Source organism: Lissotriton vulgaris, chromosome 6, assembly GCF_964263255.1.
Source record: "Lissotriton vulgaris chromosome 6, aLisVul1.2, whole genome shotgun sequence".
Classification (NCBI taxonomy): Eukaryota; Metazoa; Chordata; class Amphibia; order Caudata; family Salamandridae; genus Lissotriton; species Lissotriton vulgaris.
This window is the reverse complement of record NC_141694.1, coordinates 98,613,154-98,640,646: the sequence shown is the minus strand read 5'-3', so window position 1 is coordinate 98,640,646 and position 27,493 is coordinate 98,613,154. Positions and strand designations below refer to the sequence as shown.

The following is a 27,493-nucleotide window of genomic DNA, read 5'->3' as shown; positions in this document are numbered from 1 at the left end:
ATGAGATACTTCGGGCCGGCGCCATTGAAAGCTCGAAAGGCAACAATCAGGATTTTAAATAAAATCCTCTTGTGGAGGGGCAGCCAATGTAAAGTTTTTTAGAGTTTTAGAGTTATTCACAATAAAATAAGCTCTGTTAATGCAAATCATTTGCCTTTTGTGAACTGGAACGTTGAATACCGAGCCTCACATCACAACAAAGGTAAAACATATTCAGTAGCAGCACAACCTTGCCTAACACACAGAATAAATGAAAACAAGCATTGAAAATGCAATAGGTCTCGCTTTTGATTAAGTTAAAGCAATTTCCTTTGCTATACAATACCATTAGCAAAGCAAATGGCTTTAACTTAATCAAAGGCGAGACCTATTGCATTTTCAATGCTTGTTGTTTCTGTTGTTGAGTGTGGCTAGCATGGTTGTCTGTCTGCTCTGTCAGCGGACAGTGTTTGCTTCTGATAGGTTGTTATGTAATCATCCTCCTCTATAGCCACCATATGGTAGCTGTGCTGGCTCATTTTAACTACTCAAGTTACCCAGGTCCATCTCTTGGAAGAACTCATCCAGTCCAGTTTTTTTTTACATTCTGGGACCTGCAGGCCTACATTTATTCTGAGATCAACAGGACCACAAATTCCAGAATGCACTGGGGAAAAAACAGGAAAGGATGATTCACTCATGCATGGAAGTGGGAAGCTATAAAGATGTGATATGCAGCCCTCTCTCCCAGTACCCTTCCATCCCCAAGAAGGCCGACTAACTGGCCCATGTCATGCGACACCTTCAGACAGATCTGACATGTTCGCCAAAAGCATCTTTGATGACATTTTTCAGGGAATATCCTCAGTGTTAAAAGTGAAACTACAAGCCCCAAAATGCAACATCCCATAGGGTTACAAGGATCAACTGGCTGACCGCGCCATGCAAGCAATGAGGGCACTTCGCAGCTATGCATCCCACCACAAAATGTCTGTTCACCCCATAGTCTGCACTGTAACACAAACTGAATAAATAATGTGTTTCCCTAAAATCACACACCTTCACCGAGCTCGCAAGCTTTGCAGGTCTCTGTATGAGTAGCGGATGCAGTCCAGCCTTTTCTTTGCATTTGGCACTTGTGGTACATGTTTATCTATACTACTATAATAAAGCAAGAACTTTCAGGCTTTGAGGCGGGTAAACTCGGGAACCACAGCACCAATCTACACACACGATACACTGTTGAAATCGTCAGGGTGTGTAGATGGTTATAGGCTATATAAATTTTAAAAATAAACGTTATTGAAAAAGTTATATAAAAAAAAGTAGTCCCTCCAAAGTAGCGTCTGCCGCGACGTGCGTCCTGACATCAGGAGGAGCGTAGTACAGCGCGGGGAGGAGCAGAGACGATCAGCACGGGGAGCAGCGGACATGAGCAGCGATCGGAGGGCAGGCAGTGAGGAGCGGCGGCGGGGAGGAGCGGTGAGCGGCGGATGAGGTAGGGTGAAAGCGGAGGCAGAGCGGAGCGTTGAGCGAGCCACAGGAAAAAGAAACGTGTGCAGGTAAGTGGAGCAGGTAGCAAACAGCCCATTACAGGAGGAAAAAGCGGCGGCGGGGACGTGGGCAGTGAGGAGCATGCAGGTTAAGAAACGTGTGCAGGGCGCCAGCGGCCGCGGAAAAAGAAACGTGGAGCGGCTAGCAAACAGCCCATTACAGGAGGAAAAATGGCGGCAGGGACGTGGGCAGTGAGAAGCGCGCAGGTTAAGAAGCGTGTGCAGGGTGCCAGCGGCCGCGGAAAAAGAAACGTGGAGCGGGTAGCAAACAGCCCATTACAGGAGGAAAGTCACAGAAACGTCTGCAGGTGAAAAAAAGTGACGTGGGCAGTGAGGAGCGCGCAGGTTAACAAACGTGTGCAGATTACAAAAGCCTCCAAAAGTAAACATACAGCCATAATACTGCACTACGTCAGGGCGGGCGGGGGCCCTAAGCCATGATTGCTCCCGGACAAGGTCGGGACGGGCTGCTAGTTGTCTATAAACAAGGCTTCAAAGTAGCAGAATGCAAATATGAAACGTAGACTGGATGAGCTTTGCACATGTTGTGGACTTAGGACACCTAAGACCATTGTCTTTGTAGGCTGTAAATACAGAGCTTTCAAGTTTCCTAGGTCCAGGCATGAGGCGCGCGTCCTGTCCAGGTGTTTTTGCTTTGCTTCCTGGGTATTGTAGTGCTCATTTCAGAATGGAACCAAAAGGACTAAAATCTCCATAATACAAAGCAAAAACCTGAACTGGATGAGATACACATGGGTCTCGCTTTTGATGGTTTGTCTCCCTTCGCTAGCAAAAGCCACAACAATAGTCTCGCCAAGGCAAAGCAGCGCATACGCTGCATTCGCTAGGCGAGACCTAAAAAGAGGTTGCAGAAGCAGGAGTAACAGCACCTGGTTCTCTGACACATACAAAACAGGTACAATGCAGGTAGCAAAAACACTAAAAGAGTGAGAAGAGTTAAAGGACAGTTGTACGCTCTATGTGAACAGACAGAAACATACATGAAATAAAGTAGACCTGGAAGAAATAGCCAAACCTCCCCTGGATGTACCATGCATTAATGTGCTCACAGAGAATGACAACCACTCACCCACCTCGAGTAATCCGATTCATCAATGGGTGCCACATCTAGCACTGGAAAGCATCCAAGGGTACTGCTATTCACTGTTAGATCAGTTTACTAGATATGGGCTCCCCAGTTATTTCCCTCATGTTGGCATTTATGTTCTTCCTTTGTTAAACTCAGACCATATGTGTGAGTGAGTTTTTTTGTTGTTGTCGGTGTCCCTCTACTATAAGATTCGAAACGGGAGGGTTGAGCAATGGGCATCACTTTTGTTTTCTGCCACCATGTTTCGACGCTCAAATATTGCCCCTAAGAGGTCAGGCGCCTTCCTCAGGACAACATGTTTTGGTATCTGCTCAACAAACATTTTGAAAAAGTCCCCGATTCATGGGGCATGTCATACAAGTGTGTTCAATATAACCTTTGCTTTTCATTAGATGGGGCAACAGCAGTGGCTTCCTCCTACAGGAAGCACATCTTGGGCAGAAACAGTGTAAGCGTCCTTCCGTCAGGGGACAGGTACAGTTACAGCAACAGCAGCACATGCTTTCCCTAACGTGGGGCAGGCATCACTCACAGACCATGTACAGTTAAGGCATAACTTGCAGTGGGTTATAGGTGGTTGAGTGAGTAATTACACAAGTTCTGATCCCATTCTCACTGATCACACCAGTCAGCATCTTGAAAGTCCTATTGCTGTCCTTCGGAGACCTGCTGTCAGTGCTGTAAATCCTGGTGTCATACCCCACAGCCCTACTTCTTGTAGGTCCTGCCGCTGCCATTCACATGCATATCTGTCAGAGGCTGGGCCCTGGCTACATCCATACACAGACCGTTCAAGTTTGTGATGTGGAAAGGGGCAGAGAGGATGTTGTGCCCAGTATGGCCAGTTCAAAGAAAAAATGGCAAAAATAACACCAATTACATCAATCCCCTCCCCCCCACCACTGCCCCTCTGTCTCTGTAGGCTTCCTTTCTCTATTATATATTCCTTTCTCTCACTCACTCTCTATCAAGTCTCTACCTCTCCTCTTCTACCTTATCCTTCTTTCTTATTCTTTTTCCTTCCCTGTCTCTCATGTGCACCTCTTTGGTTTACATTTCGGTCTCGTCTCAGTCTCTCCTCATTTTCTCTTGCTTACCCTCCATTTGTGTTTTCATTCTTTTCACTTACCCTCAACGCCCTAACGCAATTCATTCACAGATGCCCCTCGTTTGCCCTGGTCTATCCTGCTTGAATACACTATACATACCTTCCCTCACTCTCAGCTCCCCCATCTCTCACACAAGCCCTCTCTTTCTTACTTGTCTCTGCTGCTTTCATGTCCGCCTGCACCGCCTGCAGACAGCACTGGGCTGAGCCTAGTTCAAGATGCATTTTTCTGTGAAACCCTCTAGCAATGCTACCACATTTGCTGCTTGCACTGGAAATATGATACCCCTTACTGGTGGCAGCATAGGCATTCTCCCGGTAATTTATTCCCCACAAATTGCACCTGCTCTTGTGTTTCTCACACTGTCCTGTATTCTCAGAGCTTCTCTGTTTTTTACTTTCGTTTTCTGAAATGTATGAGCCTCACACTTTTTCTTCTCAAAGCTCCACCTTCATTTCTCTATCTCCCACACTTTTCATTCACACACCCATTTCTGTCCATCCTCTGATTCTCTTCTCTTTGTCTCCTGCGGACTTCCATCAAGCTCACCCCATACACCACTCTTCCTGACCGTCATCCCACTATTGAATTTCAAACAAACCTATATCACATATTCATTTCATGTCTTTTGGCTTTACCCTCTCACACACTTCTCTCTAAGACTACATTTCCTCTTTCAAATCCTCCGTTTCCTCGCAACCCTCTTTACTTGCCTGTGTCACACACCTAAACTCCTTGTCCACAAGCCCACTCTAGCTCACATCTCACATCTCTTTCTCGGCTCCTGTCTCTCACAAGCACTTCCACAGGTGCACAGACGCTGGGAGGGCCTTGATTTTTTATGGTCCTTTATCATATTTTTATGTTAATCATTATTGATAATTACCCCTGCTTAAACAAAGCTGCGTTCTGCAGTTTGGCCATACCGACTGAGCGGCCATGTTGATGGGATCTGAAGAGTAACTTCTATGCAGGATTGGAGACTTACATCAAAATTGTGATGATTTCAAGATGCAGCATGAATATTTAGTGGAGACATTGGAGGAAAATGAAATTTTGGGTCTGTTGAGATTGATAAGTAAAATAGCAATGTATACCCTGATGTATGCGTGCATAGCAGCGGCAGTACCAATAAATGCAATATTGATGTAGGCTGTAATCTATGCACGTCCGATGATGTCGATACCGGTAGATGCAATGCCAATGTACGCTGTAACCTATGCATGCACAGTGATCTCAATACCAGTAAATCCAATGTCTATGTACACCGTAATTAATGCCTGCATAATGACGTCTATCTCAGTGAATGCAATGTTGATGTACGATGTAACAACTGTACGTGTAATAATGAGAATATCGTAAATATATCAATAACCGCCACGTTACATGTGCTCATGAGCTCATGTAATTGCTGTCAGATTTATCCAAGATGACCTCTACATCAACCCGAAGGCAGAGATATGTGGTCAGACAGCCCTAGGAGCCAGACACAAGCCTACCGATTGACAGGTCACAGGTGACAAATGTGTACGCCGGGGAAACCCTGGCTGATCCCACAGATAGGTAGTCACACCACAAACAGGCCAGGGAGATTGGCCCCAATAAAACACGTCATAGGCATGCGTTCCCAACATACCACAAAGTTAGATGCCACATGTAGTTAGGAACACTCAGCTAATCAAGACACAATATGCACATTGCATGAGGTGATCATGCGCTCACTGCACCAGACATCTGGACACACACACTGGCCACACAAGCTCTCCCCAAGGTGGTTGAGAGCCATCTGTGTCCCCCTTATCAGATGTTTTTTCTTGTTATTTATTACTATGATGCTTTTTAACGCCTTAACTGCTTTGAACGTTCAGCGCCAGTGCTGAACGTTCGAAGAAACAGGTGGGGCCGCGTCGGCCGTTGGACGTGCGCCGCACCAGGGAGGTAGCTCGCGCGACGCCCAACGGCCGACAGAAGCACTAAACGGGTTAAAGAATGTGTCAAAGTGTTTTATTGTACCCACAAAATGTATATATTTGTGCCCAAAGCGTCTGTATTTACTTGGGGCTGCCCTGGCACAGCCTAAGTCCCTGGAGCCCTGGACAGGAACACAGGTGCCAGCCACTTGTATGTGAGCACACCACGCACTATGCAATCTCCGCCTCGGTGCTGCACCTGTTCAAAATGTTGATGGCCGCCGGTGGTTGGGTGCTCTATTTGCTCACAGAAGTACAACCACAAGGGAGATGAAGCAGGGATGTGTTCTCACTTCCTTCAGGTCTCAATGGCACTGCCCAGGGTCACAGAAGCAGAGCGCTGTGCATACCTCTGCACCTCTTCACTCCAGCCTTGCTGGCTCATATGCCAGTCTTATGGCATCTCTCTCTGGAAGCCCAGCCCTAGTTAGACCAGGGGACAATTAAAGCCCCGGCAAACAGAATAAAATGGATGGCTGATGGTTTGCGGTAAGGCTGGAAAGGGAATGGTCGGGGACTTACTCCCACCATAGAGGACCACCGGCTGTCCTGGGTTCCTGTGATGACATCAGACGCCAGGTTAGTCACTGAATGGCTTACATAAGGCAGGCTTCGACTTTCAGCAGCTCAATGCCTCAATCACCAGGTTATGCTAATTTTGGTCTAGTGAAGCTTAACCTACAAGTTTGCCTTTCTGTTTTGTTCTTCTTAACATTAATAAAACATGTAACTCATTACTTCATTTTGACTGATTCTGGCTAACTTATTCCGTGAATTGTACCCATAAATGTTATATACAGCTTCTGTGGTTAGACCTGACAAGTCTCTGCTCATGCAAGGACCTGCCACCTACTGCATAGGTCAAGTGAGCATTGGCCCATCTCAATTACACTGCTGCGCTGAACCGGTTGTACACATGTTTACGGTTCCACCTTGGTACCTTGTGCTCAGGCAGGACCTGTTTCCCCTGTTTCCACAGTGTCACTGACCCTTTATTTGCTTGCACATGTTTCCCAGCCATGGTATGTATTGCACACCTGGCTACAATGATCTTCTCTGCAGTGCACCTCTTTTCCGAGTACTGCAAATGATTTTTCTGGACAAGCCTTAAGGTCTGGTCTGCGCTATAAAAAACATTTAAAGCACAGAAATAAATAATGGAGGTGGAGAAGGTAAAAGCTGCGCAGCCGCAGTGGGACTGGTGCAGCTGCACCGGGCGCTGACCTGGAAGGAGGGCTTTGACCTAAGGGGTGGGAGGGGCTGTGTTTAGCAATAACTTAAGATTTAAAAGCACCTGCTGCAGAGTTCCTTGGGGTCCAGCTTTCAGGCAGCAATAAAAATTTCAAGATAATTGTTGTGATTACTATGCATGTTAGAGAGAGGTGGGAGTTTTGTCTAGTGGCAGTTGTGACTTGCCATAAAGTAGCGCAGAGGGTTAATATGCCTGCTGCAAAGAACAGATCTGTATTTTATGAGAAAATTGCAGTCTTTACCAGTGCTTTAAAACAAATGAAATGCATGCGACAGAGGGGCTATGGAGGGATGAGGGGGCACTTGGTAGTGAGGGCAACTACTGGCTTTGCCAATGCCTGTTGCTCCTGCCTCCAAGGCAGACAACACCTTCCTGCTAAAGCCCTTGTACCAGGGGAGATGGCTCTGTCTGTCCAATGTCCTCGCCTCTGTCTGTCCAGTATCCTTGCTTCTGTCTGTCCAGCGTCCTCGCCTCGGCCTGTCCAGTGTCCTCGCCTCGGCCTGTCCAGTGTCCTCGCCTCGGCCTGTCCAGCGTCCTCGCCTCGGCCTGTCCAGCGTCCTCGCCTCGGTCTGTCCAGCGTCCTCGCCTCTGTCTGTCCAGCGTCCTCGCCTCGGTCTGTCCAGCGTCCCCACCTCTGTCTGTCCAGCGTCCTCGTCTCTGTCCTCACCTCTGTCTGTCCAGCGTCCTCGTCTCTGTCCAGTGTCCTTACCTCTGTCTGTCCAGTGTCCTCCCCTCTGTCTGTCCAGTGTCCTCCCCTCTGTCTGTCCAGTGTCCTACCCTCTGTCTGTCCAGTGTCCTACCCTCTGCCTGTCCAGTGTCCTTGCCTGTCTGTCTGTCCAGTGCCCTCGCCTGTCTGTCCAGTGCCCTCGCCTGTCTGTCCAGTGTCCTCCCCTGTCTGTCTGTCCAGTGTCCCTGCCTCTCTGTCCAGCGTCCTTGCCTCGTTCTGACCAGCGTCCTCGCTTCCATCTGTCCATCGTCCTCGCCTCGGCCTGTCCAGCGTCCTCGCCTCGGTCTGTCCAGCGTCCTCGCCTCGGTCTGTCCAGCGTCCTCGCCTAGGCCTGTCCAGCGTCCTCGCCTAGGTCTGTCCAGCATCCTCGCCTCGGTCTGTCCAGCATCCTCATCTCGGTCTGTCCAGCGTCCTCGCCTCTGTCTGTCCAGCGTCCTCGCCTCTGTCTGTCCAGCGTCCTCGCCTCTGTCTGTCCAGCGTCCTCGCCTCTGTCTGTCCAGCGTCCTCGCCACGGTCTGTCCTGCGTCCTCGTCTCTGTCTGTCCAGCGTGCCTCTGTCTGTCCAGTGTCCTTACCCATGTCTGTCCAGTATCCTCGCCTCGGTCTGTCCAGTGTCCTTGTGTCTGTCCAGTGTCCTCTGTCTGTCCAGTGTCCTTGCCTCTGTCTGTCCAGTGTCCTTGCCTCTGTCTGTCCAGTGTCCTTGCCTCTGTCTGTCCAGTGCCCTCCCCTGTGTCTGTCCAGTGTCCTCGCCCCTGTCTGTCCAGCGTTCTCGTCTCTGACTGTCCAGCGTCCTTGCCTCTGTCTGTCCAGAGTCCTTACCTCTGTCTCTCCAGAGTCCTTACCTCTGTCTGTCCAGAGTCCTTACCTCTGTCTGTCCAGAGTCCTTACCTCTGTCTGTCCAGTGTCCTTGTGTCTGTCTGTCCAGCGTTCTGTCTGTCCAGTGTCCTCCCCTCTGTCTGTCCAGTGTCCTCGCCTCTGTCTGTCCAGTGTCCTCGCCTCTGTCTGTCCCGTGTCCTCGGCTATGTCTGTCCCGTGTCCTCGGCTATGTCTGTCCAGCGTCTTACCTCTGTCTGTCTGTCCAGCGTTCTGTCTGTCCAGTGTCCTTCCTCTGTCTGTCCAGTGTCCTTACCTCTGTCTGTCTGTCCAGCGTTCTGTCTGTTTAGTGTCCTCCCCTCTGTCTGTCCAGTGTCCTCCCCTCTGTCTGTCCAGTGTCCTCCCCTCTGTCTGTCGGTCCAGCGTCCTTGCCTCTGTCTGTCCAGCGTCGTTGCCTCTGTCTGTCCGTTGTGAATCTGTCCCTTTGCACTCCATGGGTCGCTGGTGAGACCCTGGGATCGGACTGATCCCCCGCATCGGCCCCACAGTGCGGCGCTCAGGGGTTGCTCGGTTGCCCGCACAGTGCACCAGTGTTGTGCCTGGCGGCGTGGGGCGGGGGGCACATGCGCTGGTGCAAAGCGCGCACAATGGCTCTCTTCACTGCTCCTGGGGCAGGAAAAGACGGCGATTGTCAGGGTTGAATGGACCGGCGGGGCTCTGGCCCCGGTGCCTCTGCACCGTCTCTGCCCTAGATGATGGGGTCAGGGCTGCACGTGCATGATGGGGAGGCAGCTAGGGCAGGCACGTCCAGCGGGATTACACAAGTGTGTATGTGGGGAGGGGGGGGGGGCAGGATTACACAAGTGTGTGTGTGTGATTGGGGGTCGCTTGGGTCCTGAAGTCTCGTATGAAAGTTTAGGGGGGAGGGGGGGTCTGGCAGGCTGTGTTTGGGGAGACCGTACCGACCCTCCTGGATACGGGGGGGGGGGGGGGGGGGGGCGCCTTTCAACCAAGGCCTGCGGGGCGAGCGCTTGTCATGCAGATGGATCGTGGAGCGGGGAGGGGGAACTGAGGCCCCTGTCTGCGGGAGGCAGAGGCAGCCAGAAAAGGGACAACGAAGGGGTGAAACCAGGGGTCACCAACGGAAGCTCCGCAGGCCAAACAACACGCACGTGCAGACACGCAAACACTGCTGCACACAGGCAGGCGACACACAATGCACAGACGTACACGTACGGCGAGCAGACATGTCTAAAACACAGCTATAGAAACGCATCCATGTGCTGTACACGGATATGCCATACACACACATGTACATAAACAGCTCAAATGGACCTGCGTACGATGGGGAAATACAAGGAGACGCACTCGACGAACAGACACACGTGACACGCACGGACTGTACGTTTCAAAACATACGTGCAGTGCAGACAGATACATGCAATAGAAAAGTCCTCTCACGGCCAGTCACGTATTATTGATGCATTATTTATGCGTTTATTATGTAGCGCGTACTTTACCCAAAGGTGTCGGAGCGCTTCACAATAGGACCAGGTACGTTTCATGAGGAGAACATCACAAAAGTACATGTAACAGCAGCAAGCCAGATACAAGAAGGAGGTATAATACAGCAATAGATGGCGGTCACTTGTACAGGCAGAGAATACACATTTACAACAGTGAAAGAACTTCCTTGGGGGACTTGAAGGCGCGTGTTAGTGAAGAGAAGAGACAGCCAGGACGCCATGGGAGGGACACGGCCCCGTTGACCGCTGACAGCGATCGCGGCTCTGTGCCCTGGTCACACTGCGCCGATGGTACCCACGCCCCGGCTCAAGGTGCACTGTGTTGTTGTCAGGGCCACCGCTGGAAAGAAGTCCTAAAGTGCACTTAACAAGCAACTGGCAAACAGCAGCCGGGCAGTAAAGTTGTGGATGACCGCTAAAACACGTACACAACTTGTTCTGAACCTAAAGGCGCACTACAGATAATCAAAAGTTCCCAGCAGACTGACATGTAACAGGAAAAAAAAACGAGAATGAAAAAACAAGCGCCGCATAAGAAAACATTACAGACACAAACATAAAGCACACGTACAAATATGCCATGCAAACACATACTGTACACAGAAATAACAGACGCACACAAACACTGCACAGAGGCAAATGGAACGGACAAGCATGTATGTGTCGCACTTAAACTGACCATAGACAAGTGACACAAACGCATGCTGCAGACAAGCATTCTAGGCTGACACGTAGTACAGAACTGTGCAAACATGCTACAGACACCCAAGCAAGTATCACACGCAAACACACTTCAGACGTACTGTAAACATTTTAACAGACACAAGCTGCACATGGTACACACCAAACACAATTACACACAAATATGCTGCAAAGTCAAATTGTACTATACACTGCATCTGCAAGATCAACACTTAGACAACACATTACACCTTTCAACACCACATCATGTCGTGCCACATTATTTTGGATAGTACACTAGAACACACATAATATATCCACGCAAAGACCACACCTAGGGCCAAATTATGTGGCAGGTTGACTAAATTATGCGCCAAGAAAAGGCGGTAAATTATGCGGCCGAAGAAGGAGCCTTTGGTGTTAGTATGTTATCATTTTTTTACATTAACCCTGCCTGTGCAAAGGATTTACCTCATTAGAACGAGTTTAACATCCAAATACAGTAATAAGCAACTGAAAGATGAACAGACAACCTTTGTAGACGCCATTCCACTGCGCTGCAACATAGATCACCAAGACTTTAGTAAATTTTGACCCGTCTGAACAAAAATGTATTTTTTTGATGTAAAAAGCTGCAGATTACATGGAAGATGAGGAGGAGACATCAGATTTGATAAAGGGCAGGTCGGGGAAGGAGTCCTGAAAATTGTTGTCTCTGACCCATTGCCGATGGAAGTAGATAACCCATGTATGGTCATCATCAACCATAAATGTATGAAACTTGAATCTAACCTCATGCTCTCTTTCAGGAAATGCAACACAATCATTTTTATCCCACAACACTTGATAATGATAAATATCCAATATGTATTGTGTATCCACAGTTTCTTTGTCTGTACGTTAATATCCAAAAAAACTAAATAAAAACAGTTTAAAAAAAGATATCTGCAGGTTATGCAGTAGATTATGTGACAAGTCTGGCAAATCCATAGTTATGCAGAAAATGCCACAGCATTGCATATTTCCAGTATCCCTTGCCTCACAACACCACCCTGCAGCACACCAAACAACAGCACACATTCCCATCCATCCAACCTCACACTATATAACATCACAAATCCTCCACTTAACACTTCGGAGGGTTGTATGACAGAGGCATACATGGCTAAAACACGCGTGCCTCCACAAGGCTGCCTGAACAATGAATGTATCTGAACAACGCATTCCTTTACCACGCAAATTCGTGGTAAAGGTTGCGTGGTAAAGGCATGACTGATAAAGGGATATGCGTGGTAAATGTCACACTTCGACCCCCCTCCTCGAGCCCAAGAGCCCTAAAAACAAACCTACCCCCACACCGAGCCCTGAAAACAACTCTGACCCACCCGAGCTCTAAAAACTACCCCAACTCTTAAAAACGACCCCCTGCCACCCCAAACCCGGCCCCAGCCCTTCTAACCTGTCCGCGTCAAGCTTTCGGTCCTGATGCCTCCTGCTCCTGTTCTTGCCCATCCAGACATCAAGACCGTGTGCTACCTTAACCACGCACATGCGTGGTTAAGGCATATGCGTCGTTAAGGCAAGCAAGGTCCTGCTTGCGGGGAAACCCCACGCGTGGCTCAGCCTGCGTTGTTAAGATAGTTTCCCCTCCACCATACACCACCACATCATCATACAACATAGACTCAACTTCCAACACCTCTGACCTCCATCCAACACCGCACCATCAGAAGACACCATACCTTACCATACAATGTGCACCACAGCAACACACAGCATCACCATCAAAAATGATACGCCACACAATACCCACACCTCGCACAACACACAGCACTGCTGTGTCAGCAATAGTGTATGCCTCCACACTGGACCACACCATGCCACAACATGATAACACTCGACAGCACACAACAAAACTCCTGGACAGGGCTGAAACTTGAGCAGAGGGAGACCTTACAGCTGGGAGGACATCTTTGATGAGGACACAACCGGTACTGTGAAACCCTGGCACGGGAGGAAAACAAATAAAAGAAGACAAGTGTGGAGGGGTGCATGTTGTCATGCTGTCGGAAAGACGAGGAACAGGAAACAGGAACAGGAAAGAGGACATCACGGGTCAGGAAGGCTAGGGACCAGAGAAAGACCTACTACAGGAAATCCTCACAGTAGGATGTTCCGTGACCCAGGACACACGCCTAACTCTATGCACTGCACAACAGTAAGAACATCACAGTCTGCAGTCTGACCATACAAGCTACGAGGCTCCCCCAGTCGTGAGCGTATTAGCCAACATTTTAAACCTGCACAGCCGGAGATTTTGAAAACAACATTGAGCAAACGTATTTTCCCCATTGACGTCTACTAAAGCAGAGGCAATTTTTGGCGGGGGACAGCTAAAATAAAGCCCTTTTGACTTAAAAATCAGGAGTTTCCCGCCTGAATCAGGTCTGTTTGCATGTATGCACGTTACTTCTGGACTGAGTACTGTTACTTATGGGTTATTTACACGAGGGAGACCCCGGACACGGAGTCGCCAAGTCAAAAACTGTCAACATGAGCATAATTAGAACATTGGAGTGTTGAGGCCCCATTGAAGACAATGGAGTGCTCCAGGCTTCTAATGGCTGGTAGAAGCCCGAAGCATCAACATTCCAATGTTTTCCTTTTGATAGCAACAGCTGTGAACAAAGGCCTCACGGAGACCAAGGGGATTTCAACTCTGGTTGTGCTCCATGGGTACTAATTAGAACATTCTACCCCCTAGAGGCGGAATGTTCTAATAGCCTTATTGCCTGCCGTAGTGGGCTATACCGGCAATTAAAATTCTAATCCCTTGTTGAAGGCCCTCGCCTTTGCTCAGGCCTTTAACGCTCGAGCAGGCTTTTAATGGACGGCATAGGCTATATTAGAACACTGGAATGTTGAGAGCTCTATAGAAGACAATGGAGTGCTCCGGTCTTATAATGGCTGGTAGAAGCCCGGAGCTCCAACATTCCAATGTTCATGTTTCCCCCTTTATAATTTAGAAAATTCTAGCTTTAGTGTTTGGAATGTTCAAATTGCCTTATGGCCCTTCTGTCTCGGGCAATACCAGTCCCTCCCTCGTCATAGGCCCTGCTCATTCTAAGGCAGGGATGCAGGGCCTATATCACCCAGTATAGCCCTTGACAGCAGGCTATATTAAGAGTGAAACGTAAGCTAACAGCTCTTGCAGACCAGGACAAGCAGGGACACAGAAACTAAGGTGCAATCAAAGAAAGGATCTGGAAAAATACTGAACACAAGGACAGTGAAACTAGAGAAGCAAGACTGACTGAGGGGAGGATGGGCAGAGGACAGAGCAGAATCAAATACAAGAAGACAAGTAACCCAAAGACAGGGGCTTTATTAGTGCTTAATTTGAGCCAATGGTTTCTGGTGCTCGGCACCGGCACTTAATTGTTAACAAGGGCACTTATGACAGCTGCCACATGGTGGCGCCGTCTGTCTAATTTAGAGATAAGCAGAACAGCTGTTTAATATTCATATAATATATAATAAAAACGACCAATAGCTGCCTTCCAAGCCAATATTTTAGCTATGGGGGCCAGAAATAGTCTGAATTGTCATTGGCAGCACTGGCAGGAGTAGTGGGTAGAGCAAGCTGCAGTGGCCTCCTGACAAATTAAGCAGTTATGGTCCAATAAGTAACTGATTAGCCACAAACGCTGACCTCCACCCAAGAGGTCGTAAGGAAGGGCTCCAGACACGTGCCAGTACGGAGACTCGCCGGGCCCAAACAACGACCTTCAACGCTACCAAAGCTGACAGGTTATGCGGGGCCCTTCTGAAGTGGGCCCTGCAGGGAAGCCTCAGGACTAATTTCAGGGTCTAAGACAGTCACAGACACATGCCCTGTGCCAGGGACAGCCTCATGGCAAAATCCTCTCTAAACAGTTTGGGTTTATATCCAGCGTATCTCTTCCTGTACATGCTCACCTTTGTTAAATCGCTTCGTTTTTTCGTAGGAGGGCGCCGGCGTAGTTTTGTAGCAAAATTGAAATAAAACCGCAATAGGCTTCCTGGCACACCTCACTCCATGTTGTGGTCTCCCTCCTTATTTTAGTTGATTTTTCAACCCCTATCCCCCCTCCTACCCCCCTCGCCTCCCCCACCAACTTTTCTTTTACTTTTTTTGGGGGGGCCGAGCAACTGCAATTGGCTGCCAAGCACCCCTTGCTTTTGTGCTTATTTTATTTTGTTTTATTTATTGCTCCCAGATTGACATCAAACATCTTGGAACAGCAATTTTTTTTTAAAAAAAGGAAAAAAACTGACAGTAACTTTATGCCATATGTAAATGTAAATGTGGGTGTACTTGTAAAGCGCACTGCGACTCCATGGAGTATCCTGGTGCTGAAGACCGCTGGGGAACCAGTCCTGGTTTTCCCTGTGAGATGGTCCCTTTCTGGGTATCTCCAAGGTGAAACCAGGTATCCCCGGCGTCTGTGGGGGGCCGTTGTAGAGATGAGGCAAGCTAATGCCCAGAGTTGTTGAGTGTGTTCCCTGGTTAAAGTAGGCACTGAGGCGAGAATTATCGAGTCCGTTTTGACCCTGGTCCACGACCCTGCCGCGTCGGGAATTGAACCCTGGTCCCGGGCCGTTCTCTGCTTACGGGTCTGCCGCCTCTAACCAGTGAGCCACACCACTCCATATGTGCATGCATGCATGATGAAGCATGCGTACATACCCATCATCATGCTTTTTTTCTTCTTTTTTGCCGATGGCGTACAGCATCAGCAAACAAGCATTTATTTATTTTTGCTGTTGCAGAACAGCATCAGCAAAAAACACTGGCAAAGCCAATACAACTGCCTTTTGTAAAGCCAAAAGGCGAGACCTACCGGTTTAGCCAAGGCTTATTAAACCTTTTTTGATTCATCTACAACTGCAGTACATCACATGTATTATATATTGAGGGATCATGTTATTTATTTTTTATTTACCTCCTTAGAATTCTGTACACAGCATCCCTTCTGCAATATCTCCTGTCTTCTGTTGGACAGCAAAGCTTAGTTAACTTGCATGTAGAAAAGAGCTTCTCTTTTCAGACAACTTCAAAATATATGTCACAGTTGACTCTCTCTCCAGCTCCTAAATTAAATAGGAAGAGATTGGAAGGATGGGCAAATCTATCTGACCTACATAAAATCTGAAGAAGCCAAAATAAAAGAATGTTGACTGAAGGTCATTGGTCAATATCTGTAGGAAGGGCTCCAGCTTTGTCCTTTACTCACTCCCAGCAAACTTATGTTTGTAGAGATAGCGAAAATACGCCCTCCATCAAGGCCCTCTTATGGCAATTAAAACGCTTATGTGTAATCTCTTTATGTCACGGCCACGTGGACTCTGCCCAGGCGGGCTTGTGGTCATGCGCGCTGCAGGCCTTTGAGGCTGCGGTACCTGCATGTGTGAGGCTGGGAGGCGCATGCATGGGCAAAACCCCAACCCTATCCCACAACTGTGCTTTGGCTAGTGCTTAATTTGTACAAAAAATAATAATAATAAAAAAAAGTGCCTGGGCCCTTCTCAATGGGCCATAGCAACCTGCACCAACCATTGCCCCTGCCAGCACTATCACAACTACTAACCATCACCCTTCCACAAATGTGACATTTTGGACTATTCCAGGCCATCTAAAGCTTAAATAAAGGCAGGCATTTTTAGTTTTTAATGTGTATTGCATTATTGAACACTCTGTTGTGCTCACCTCAAAATTAGACAAACAGTGCTACCAAGTGGGGGACTGTCATAAGTGCCGGTGTTGAGAATTAAGTGCAGGGGCGAAGCATCGGCAAACACGGCTTCAAGTTAAGCACTGCCATTGATAGAGGTCGGTTGGGCAGAGCCCTTTCGCCCGCATCTCCAGCCCGACTGTGTTCATCACCCAGGGACGACATGCGTTTTACAAACCTTATTAGTAAAGAACAGTTTAAAGATTGGCCACAGAGTTCGGATTTCATTCCTGGACTGCATTTCATGACAGAAAGAGTCCGGAGATATTTAACTAGTCTCTGTACCCTGCTGCTAGGTGGTTCTTTATAAAATGGAGGTTTGGGCAAAAATCAACTTTAAGGAACAGAAGACACCTCATATTTGAACACGATGCCAGCTGTTTCCCACTTTTTAAAAGCTCTTTACAATAAGAGAGGTGTAGTCCATATTTCATAGTGTGTTTAAGTTGTTTCATTCTTTCTCTGTGATAATTATACTGTTTAAATAGTCCCTGCAGTAAACCAAATAAACAACATTCCAACTTGAAAAGTATTGATATAACTGGAGAAGTTAGCCACCACAAACATGTGTGCAAACCTACCCACCCAGGCAAAAGGCAGCAGGGCTTCCTTTCTTTTCCCACCAGGTGTATTGGAAGGATTCCTGTTGCTGCAACAAATGGAGTCCTCCAATTCCAGAGGGTTTAACCCTAAGAACCTTTACACATTTCAGGCGACGAGAATAGCTCATAGCAAAATACCATAAAAAACAGAAGCATTTTGAAAAGGCTGCCATTAGGAACAAACATTGGCAAAGCCAGTAGGTCTGACACTGGCAAACTGCCGAGGCACTCCAGGAGTCCAGGGCTCGACATTTCAAGATGAATGCTACCACGAGCTTCTCTCCATGCAAAGTAGAGTTGAGCTTACTGATCACCGGGAGACAGTAAAGAATAGTTTATATGTATAGGAGTTTTGTCACTATGTGTTTTATAGAAGGTGTTTATGAAAATATATGTGAAGTATTGTGAAATTGTTGTTAACATGTGACTGAAGTATTTATTGGCGACATTAAGTAAACTGAAAAATTAAAATTAAAACAAAAAAAGTTTTTCATAAATAACATTGTTCACTGTGTTATGGTTTTTGGATCAGAACACAAAGCACTGCATAGGCATAGAAGAAGAAATACTGGTCAAGTGTGATATCAGTATTGTGTGCGTATGATATTGCCTCCCCCTTGTCCCAGACCTTAAATCACATTGATAGGGGCTACCTTTTTTTGCTTTGATGACTGTCTGGCACTGGATGACAGCCTTTCGGCTTTGTCAATGCTTGTTTTGTTCTGTCACAGTTTTTGTAAAACGTTATTGTTGGAACATTCGTTAGTCAAAAAAAAGCACTTACAGCCCTATTAGTCCCTGCCACTGAAGGGAACTACTTTGCATGTGGAGCGGTCCCTTGTGAAAGGGCAGAATGAACGTAGCCACCAAAAGAAAAATGTGAAAAACATAATAAAAGACTAATGAATGAAGAGAGCTGGCTGATGCCCATGTAAATGGACATCTTATAAAATCATAAGTCAGGCCTAACACCAAATCGAATAAAGAAAAAACCTTTGCTACCCCAAAAAACCTTGCACACTTTCTAACAACAATTATTTGTTTACACCTGTGTCTTAACTACATACCTTAGCAGCCCTTCACTGAAGCTGTAGATTGGAATCGAATAGCTCTCAAAAATAGCGCCGAGTAGGAGCTATTTACAAATGACACACTCCAAACCGAATTGTCTTCAGCTCTTGAACCGCAGGCATTATTAATTGCTCAGAAGTGTCTATTTTATCAACATCCAAAGGGTGACATTCTGAATCACGCTTTCCAGGATTTAGATGGGAGACTGGAGGTTTCTGGGTGGGTGTGTGCATAACCCTCTGAGCTAACCCACTTTCATGAAACGACCTGGTTTCCGGTTCAATCTGGAACGAGGCTCGGCCATATGTGTTCCAGCAAGGTCCTATGGACACTGATGCGGAAGTGTGTGTTTGTGTAGAACACACTCAGAACGGGTCCCTATCCCCCATGAGGTTTCAACAGTGTTACTCGTCCAGCCCCTTTATCTGCAGGACTTATGCACTGCTAGCATTTCAGAATAGCGCTTCTTCTGGGAGTAGGAATATGGCGCTATGGTACAGGTGCTACAGATCAGACTGGCTGTCTCAGGGACCCCTCACATCTAAAACACCACTGAAGGTTGGTGCAAGGCTTTAAGCAAAGAGGCATTTTGTTGTTTTCCTCCCATGTCAATGTAACCATAGTTCATGATGCCAGGAACCAAGCTTGCCCCCTCGGCCGATGGCGGCCTGAACTAGCCTAACATAGCGCCGGCACAGAGCACACCTGATCCTAGGGATATTTCGTGTTTTCAATCAATCAGCCCCGAGGCGCTGTGGTTTTAGCTGCTGTGTGATGGTTTCTCATTCGAACAACCAGGTCTTGAGTTATTTCCTGAATTGCTGGAGCAACTTGGCTGTCCTGAGGTGTAGAGGAAGGAGATCCAGGTCTTGACACCCAGGTGCAAAAAGAAGCGTCCTCCGCTGTTGGGACGGTGGATCCGGAGGTTGTCTGCGAGGCAGAGGGAAACGGAGCAGAGAATTCTGGTAGGTTGGTGGAAGGTCAGGCGTGTGTGGAGGTCCTTTGTTGTGTGGGGCAGCATATTGAACTGCCATTTCTCCTGTATCAGGAGTCCGTGTAGTTACCTGAGGTGGGGCGCGATGTTGGTCCTTCTGGGCAGGTCGAGGATGAATCTAGCTGCTTCGTTCTGTATTGTCTGAAGTCTCTTTAGGAGGCGTGCCGTGATTCCTACATAGTGTGTATTCACGTAGTCTAGCCTGCTGGTGACGAGTGCTTGGGTGATGGATCTTCTGGTGTGGACTGGTAGCCACCTGAAGATATTGAGGAGCATGCAGAGGGTGTGGAAGCAGGCGGATGAGATGGCATTGCCCTGTTTTTCCATTGAGAGCTTGCTGTCCAGGATGATTCCAAGGTTGCGGGCGTGGTCTGTGTGGCCGGTGGTGGGCCAAGACTAGCGGGTCACCATGCGTAGTTCCAGGGTGAGGTGTTTTTCCCAAAGATGAAGACTGGTCTTGTCCGTGTTGAGTTTCAGACAATTGTCTCTCATCCATTCGGTGACATCCAGCATGCAGGAATGGAATTTGTATCTGGCAGTGGATGGGTCTTCGGTCAGCGAGGTGATGAGCGGAGTGTCATCGGAGTAGGGGATGATGTGGAGTCTGTGTGATTAGACTGTGCGCGCCAGGGGAGTCACGCAGCTGTTGAAGAGGGTGGGTCTGAGGGACGAGCCTTGGGGGACTCCACAGGTGATCTTCTTGAGTTCTGATGTGCATGGCGGCAGACAGATCCTCTGGGTTCTTCTGGAGAGAAATGAAGTGATTCACTTTAGAGCGTGTTCTAGCGTGGTCCAAGTGGGCCCTGATGTTGTCAGTGCCTGCTATCAGTGCCGCCTTGGTGCTGTGATTGTCTCAAAATCCGGTTTGGAAGGGATCTAGAAGGTTGTGGTGCTCTAGGTGATTGGCGAGTTGCTGGTTGACCGCTTTCTCGAGGATCTTCGCTTCATATGGGCGCAGAGAGAAGGATCAGTAGTTCTTGGGTCTGGTTGGGTTGGCGGATGTTTTTTTCAGGTGGGACTCATACTTTGGCATGTTTCCAGTTTTTGGGGAAGGAGGCCAATGTGATGGAGGTGTTGAGGACCTTTCTGAGTTTGACGCTGATTGTCTGGTTTCCCAGGCTGAACATGTGGTGGGGAAAGGGGCCATGGGTGCTCCCGATTGCATGGAGTTCATGATGGAGATGGTGTCTTGCATGGTTTGGAGGTCCCATTGGGTGCGGAGATGTTCGTGGGTATGAGCTGATTGATGCTGTCGGCAGCAGAGGGTTCGGGTTCATCATTTTTTTTAGATGTCTAAGATTTTGTCGTGGAAGAAGTCAGCCAGGTAGTTGCAAAGAGTTCCCTGTTGCGGCACAGAGTTCCCTGTTGGGGTTGGAGCGTGCTTCAATGCGGTCTGTATTGCGTTCTTTTTTGTTTCTTTCAGGAGTTTGTGGTATTGTTTGAGAACTTTTTTGTTGGTGGTGTGATCTTTTGGTTTTCTGCTAATGCGCCATTTCCTTTCCAGTTGCTGGTTGGCACACTTTATGGATTTCAGTACTTCGGTGAACCTGCTGGCTTTTTTGGGAGGCCTTTTGATGTTGGCTTTCTTATTTTTTAGTTGAATTGAATAGAATTTATATTTTATTACATTTTTTAGTCATAAGTACAGCCAGGAAGACTGTACAAACAATGTAGACCATTTGTTGCAATCTGGTGCGGTCATTTGTGGTGGTGCTGTAAAACAGAGGCCTAGACTCCTTAGTGTAGCATTGACGCTGCTTTGAAGTCCAGCGTTGAGTGGGCTGGTTAAAATGCTATTTCCTTGGCTGTTTTTAATTCCCCCCCTCCACCCCCCCCCCAACGTGCTGACTCTCCATTCCGAAAAATACTGATTTGCTCTGGGGGTCACAGACAGCTGGGCTTTTCACCTGTGCCCCACTTTGGCTCTAAGGATGCGGTTTGACCGCTCCTCAGCTTCCACCCATGGAAGGCCAACCAAGCTTTCCTTCTAATAGTTATAACACATTTCTTTAGAATGAAGTTTATTCCATATAAACCTATCAAAATGCAAATGTTAATTTCATAAGACAGTTCTTATTTCATAAATTCTTTCTAAACATTGTATTTCTTCATGCACTTTTCCTCCTGCTTGATTCCTCTCTTTCTTCACGGTGATCGTCTTCTTAACTTTCATTCTCTGATACCGTCTATTTCCGAGTATAGCCTCCTCTCAGCCTCATACCTGTCTGCCTCAATCCTTGTTGTTTTTCTGCAATTGGCGATACCTCATTTCATAGGTCACAACCTCTCATCTTTAAACCCTGTCCCTGTTACCCAACAAGACCTAAACTCCGCCAGCCTATCTCACCAACCATTCACCTGAAACCACATAGCCCCACCAAAGATCACACCGAACTCGTATTATATATAGAGGCAGCAGATGAAGAATAAAAAGATAATATAGCCATTTTATTATTGTTTTATTTTTCACTGACAGATGATGCTGCCGAGTCTAGGGCGGGCAGAGGCGGACTAACCTCTATGGACTGACAGCAGCATTGTATTGTGCATGTCGGTTAGGCCGGCCGTCTTAGGATGGCCAAACCAACATTTCCACTTAGATTTCTCCAACCAAGCTGTATTTTTCAGCCAGGTGGAGTAAAGGCACAGGCTCTCAGTCCCTTAGTGAGCGCCTAACCAGGCAGCTCAGACCAATCCCGACGCTGCTCTTATGCTGGGTATTAGCATGAGATCAGCATCTGGATTGGGTGGGGAGTCTGGGAACCTGTGCTGGTCCAATGACTTCGAGGCAGAGAAGAGCACTGAGGCAGCTGTCATTGGGAGTGTCAGGTAAGTGCTTAAAAATATATATATATTATTTGCCCTCCACCCACTGCACCACCACTTTATTTTGCCAGCAGCCGCCCCTGTTCAGAGTGCATAATAATTCCCTTATAGCCAGTGCCACTGGAATTATGTGGCAGGGGAGGGTCAAATTATGTGGCAGAGTTGAATAAGTTATGTGGCAAGAAAAGGGAAATGATGCAGCTTTATGCAGTTCTTATTGTCATAGTATTCCTTTCTTATTTTGCCATTTTAAGCTTGTTAACACAGAGTATTAGTTGTACCTCATTAGTACCAGTGTAACACCCAAATATAACAAGTTACAGAAAGGTAACCAGTCAACCTTGGCAAAGGGCCTTCCACTGGGCGGCAACACGTGTTGCTGTGTTTTTACCAACTTTTGAACCATTTCAGCTAAAAACTATTTTATTTTGTCAAAATCTGCAGTTTATGCAGCAGATGATGAATTAGGTGGCACATGTGGCAAATCAACAATTATGTAAAAATCGCCACAGCTGCATAATTCCAGTGGCCCTGTTTATGGCGCTTGACACTCTCACATAAGGCAAAAAAACTGGTCTGGGTCATGGTCATCACCCAGTACTGTACCAGTCCACAGGAGTAAACCAAAACCAACCACCCAGAATAACTGAAGAGATCGGCCACATGTGATAGGCCAACAGAGGACTCAAATTTAGTCCACCACTGTGGGTCCCAACAAGTTACATGTCACCACCGCTTGTGACATCTCACCATGGCAATCAGAAAAGGGATGAAAGTAACAGAGTCCAACCCAGCAAATCTCTGATCCAAGTCTTCATAAAACCTACCCTTGCTCAGAATGGACAGCCCAGTGCAGTAACCAGTTAACAGGACCAATGATAGAGTAATAGGGCCTGCATAGCTGCTCAAAGCTGCAAGTCTACTGAATATATAGACTGCGAGCCGATCTCCGACACTTCTTCAACCATCACACCGTTGTGTTGTATCCCATTACACGATTACCGAATCACGGTGGTCATCATGCACAACATGGAAACACTTCCCACACGGGATTAAAACAAAGACAACACACTTCCAACTACACACTCTACATGGTGTTGCGTGCTATCCATGTAGGCGAGCGCTTCAGTGCCCCACATCGGAGTAGGTTGTGTAGCAAACTTCCATCGCTGCTGGAGTAGGTGTTAAAGATTCCTCATTAAGTACCAGTCAACAGTTTGAATCACAAACAAAACTACAGTTTGAATAACAAATCAGAACTATCACGCTCTTTTGATGCCCTGGGTCTGTTTTGTGCTAATATATATATTTATGTAAAATCAGAGCGGCCATAAAATAATGTTCCCGGTCCCACCCAGGGCCAGAAGAGCGGAGAACTGGTGTCTTTCCCGAGGAGTAAAAGTATTTCAAAAACTACATGTAAACAGGGCACGGGTCGAGGGTACACACGAGTGGACAGCGTCCACTCACTTTTTTCACAGGTTGGACGCTGTTCAGTGGGGCCAAGTAGTTGGGTCCCACTGAAAAAGATGCTGAATTTGCCCTGGTGTAATTTCCAAACACCGGGACACTTTCAGCAGCGCCTGCACGTTGTTATCTGCTTTCGATCCCTATCAAGTGCAGACGGGGACAGGATGGGGCTCTCTTATTTCTGACTCCTGCTGGGCCTATAACAAAGGCCACATTTGAGGGGTGATCAGGCCTCCTTTTGGTCGAATCTCCTGGCTGGTAGCAGTCAGGAGCCTCACACCTAGAAGCAAATGCAGCAGAGGAGAAACAAAGGGTCACACTTTGTTAGCACTTCACACATACTTAAGAGGGGCAGCTTTTCACTTTGTTCAGGCTCTGTTTAGGAGATACACTGGCACTGTAAGAAAGTCAGATGCGTTGATCTTTCCCAGTATTTGCATAAAATAAATAGCATTTATATAGCGCTTACTACCCCTGAGGAGGCGTTGTAATAATTTAAATATCACAATTTTTTCTTTTAAAGCACTATGGGTAGAGGAAATTTTATGCTGATAAAAGGCATTATTGCTTTATGTGTAGCTCACAAAAATGTGAATCTTCTACCTCAATCAGGAGGGTTTGCATGTATATTCGAAATGTGCTCCTGTGTACTCATGTTATGTTATGTTATTATGAGCTTGTAAAGCGCTATATCACCCAGAGGTATCTAAGCGCTGTCAGCGGACACACAACATCAGTAGGCACAGAGTGCCAAATCACAGGGCCCCCACGCCTCCCCAAAAAGCACAGTCTTCAGCTTCTTCCTAAACAACAGCTGGTTGGTTTCTTTCCTGAGTTCTTCAGGGAGGTGATTCCATGCCAAGGGGACGGTGCTAGAGAATGCTTTGCCACCCTTGGATGCAAGATTAAACCGAGGGCATAACAGGTTACATGCCTTAGCAGACCGGAGGGTCTTACTTGGCATGTACCTGATGAGCCGATCCTTAATGTATTTGGGAGCTGAGCCGTAAATTGGCTTATGTGCAATGCAGAGGCTTTTAAATGTTATTCTTTGAGCAATTGGCAGCCAATGTAGGCTGCAAAGTAGAGGCGTAGCTCGGGTGTGCATAGGTTGGTTAAAAATAAGCCTGGCCGCATCGTTCATTACAACCTGAAGTCTGGCCAGAAGGTTGTTTGGGAGGCCTTGGTATAAGGAGTTACCATAGTCTAGCCGTGCCAGAATCAAGGCGGAGACCGCCAGCCTCAGCGTGGAAAAGGACAGCAGTGGGGAGAGTTTCTGCAACTGGCGTATCAAGCCCACACAGGTGCCCACCACTGATGATACCTGCTGTGTCATAGTTAGTATTGCGTCAATTTTGATGACGAGCCTTTTTACTGCCAGTGCTGGTTCTGGAAGTGGCCCTAATTCAGCCGGCCAGAACTGATCACTCCATGGATTGGCAGCTGTCGGAATTGCCAGGACTTCAGTTTTGTCTGGATTTATTTTTAAAGAGTTATCCGACATCCAGCTGATTGTAAACTTGAGTATGTTTTGCATTCTCAAGTGAGCCTGAGCTGTGTCGTCAATCTGAATCAGGATTTGTGTATCGTCAGCATAGTTATAGACTCTACAGTCCATCCTGTTCAATGCTGCGATCAGAGGCTGAAGATAAATATTAAAAAGCAGTGGTGACAGAGCCGAGACTTGGGGCACACCGCAAGTCAACTTCGCTGGTTTAGACACAAGGTCTGTAAGTTGGACTCGCTGCGACCGATCTTCAAGGAAGGACGTCAACCAGGCTAGGACTGTGCCCTGAATCCCCAGGTCCTTTATCCGCGATAGAAGTTGGCAATGATTAACGGTATCAAATGCCGCGGATAAGTCCAGGAGGATCAGGGCACAGGGTTTTTTTTTTTTTATCAGCCTTGAGTCTCAGGTCATCCAGCACGGACAGCATTACCAGTTCCGTGCTGTGGTGAGCTCGGAAACCCGCCTGATTGGGCTCAAGGAGGTGATTGCTTTCCAGGAAATGAGTGAGAGATTGCAACACATGCTGCTCTAGAATTTTGGCGAGAAAAGGAAGCTGGGAAATTGGCCTAAAAATCTTTAGGTTTTTTGGGTCAGCACATGAATGATAGACATGTTAAACATATATGAGAGGGCTTAATATGTGATGCCACTTCCTGTGATGTCATGGGCTGTGACGCCAAATGCCTCAAGCGCTGCAATGTCACGCGCCGTGATGCCACTTGCATACTGATTAATTAGGTTTGTCCCCCATTTCATTTTTTAGGACTTATGTCCTGTACGTACACATGGAGAGGTGGGGGATTAAAAAGTAGGGAGGGAAGGAAAGGGGTGGAGGAAGAGTTGGTGCTCTGGAAGGCAGAGGCAGATGTGTGACCGACCCCACCCCACCCCACCAGCCTTTCAGGTATAATCAATCAGTCTGATGCAGAATCTCTAGGCAGGAACCGGGTGTAACAATCAGTAGGAATTTGAGGTGGATAGAGGGACAGACAAGAAAAACGCAGACGAGGTTCCTAGCTCTTAAAGACACAGATTTCCAAAGCCTCATATTTTTTTTATTCGTGGGGAAATGTCATTTTGTTAATTTGACATTCTACAGAGTTCGAAGTGAGAACGTGGTGGCAGGTTGGAGAAAGAGAAAAAGTGGAGTGGGGCAGAGTAAACGGGCAGGAAAGCAGATATTGGAAGGGGGGAGGGTGCAGATGGGCGTTAGAGTGTTGACGGGGGGGGGGGGGGGGGGCTGAGCGGAGGGGATTAGAGGCTTCAAGGGGCGAAATAGTTGGTCGGAAGCCAGAGGGAGCAAGGGTCAGAGAGAGACTGAAAACAAGTGGGTTCCTCCAGATAATTGCAGGGTTTGAAATTCAACCGAGCAAAATCTGAATAAGGCACCGAGAGTTAGTTCGGATGTACTGGTTCTGTTTCACCTAAAATTATTGTTTATTTTTCCATCATGCTTTTAACGTTTTCATTTCCACTCGCCTGAAACAGGCCCCTCCTAAAAATGCACACAGTATCCTGAACAAAGCACGGCATAGCAGGGAGTGTACAACATACCATACACACATGCATGGCAAGGCGTTACGGGCTATATGGCAGTACAATAAAGTATAGCATAACGTACCATAGCACAACATGTAGTGACATACATCACTGCATAAACACTACACACATTATATACAATAACAAAGCACACTGCGGCATAACTTGCCATATACTGACATAGCACAGAATACCAAACAATACTATACCATAGCAGCGCTTGCAGTAACAAAGACATACAATAGTATAGCATAGCATAGCAGAGCACAACAGGCAGTCACCTCTGCACACAGCTGCCAAGTTTCCCAGGCACACACCTGACTAGTTAGGCCAGTCCTGGTTTTCACTTAGAATTCTGGGACTTGTAGTCTTACTTAACCGAGTATAAAACTAGGACTACAAGTCGTAGAATTCCAAAGAAAAAACACACACAACCTATCATAGCACAGCAGAACACAACGCAGTCCAGAGCCCTGATCTCCATGCAGAGGTGAGCAGCGTGCAGGGCAGGCGCTCCCCGTCGGCTCACCTCCAGTCCTGCACGGCTTGTCGCCACATCTCTGCTCCGGGCCCGTCCTGCAGCTCCGGCGCTCTGGCAGAAGTGCAGGGCCGACCCCGCACCAGAGAACTTATGAGCGACAACTCTTGAGAACGAGAGGCGAAAACAAGATAAACAAAAAAACTCGACCCCTCGCTGCCCCCTGGTGGACAGATTCTAGAAGGCAGGCTCGGCCAGGTTACTCACTGCCTGCAAACATTTTGGAGCCATGGGCGGACCGAGGGTGCAGGTGAGCAGTGCAGAGATGGTTGTTGAGTATTAGTTCTTAAGACGTTCGTTTACACATGCCATCATTTAGTCAAGTGGGAGATTTGGAAAAAATCGCGGAGATGTATATTCCCTATTGACTTCTATTGAAGCAGAGAGAATATTAGGCGAAGACCAGCTAAAACAAAGGCCATTTTTGCTTCAAAATCGGGATCTCCTGA

At 47.5% G+C, this 27,493-nt stretch overlaps 1 protein-coding gene across 2 annotated transcripts in view; it reads right to left on the bottom strand.

Annotated features, from left to right (window-relative positions):
• The window catches only part of LOC147706859 (epoxide hydrolase 1-like), a 265,167-nt gene extending 238,027 nt beyond the window's left edge, over positions 1-27,140 (bottom strand). For both annotated transcript variants that reach the window (XM_086926033.1, XM_086926032.1), the window contains exon 1: positions 27,036-27,140. In XM_086926033.1, the coding sequence (XP_086782159.1) occupies positions 27,036-27,064 (29 nt within the window). In that variant the 5' untranslated portion in view covers positions 27,065-27,140. The remainder of the gene's footprint in view (positions 1-27,035) is intronic.
• Positions 27,141-27,493: the final 353 nt, after the last annotated feature.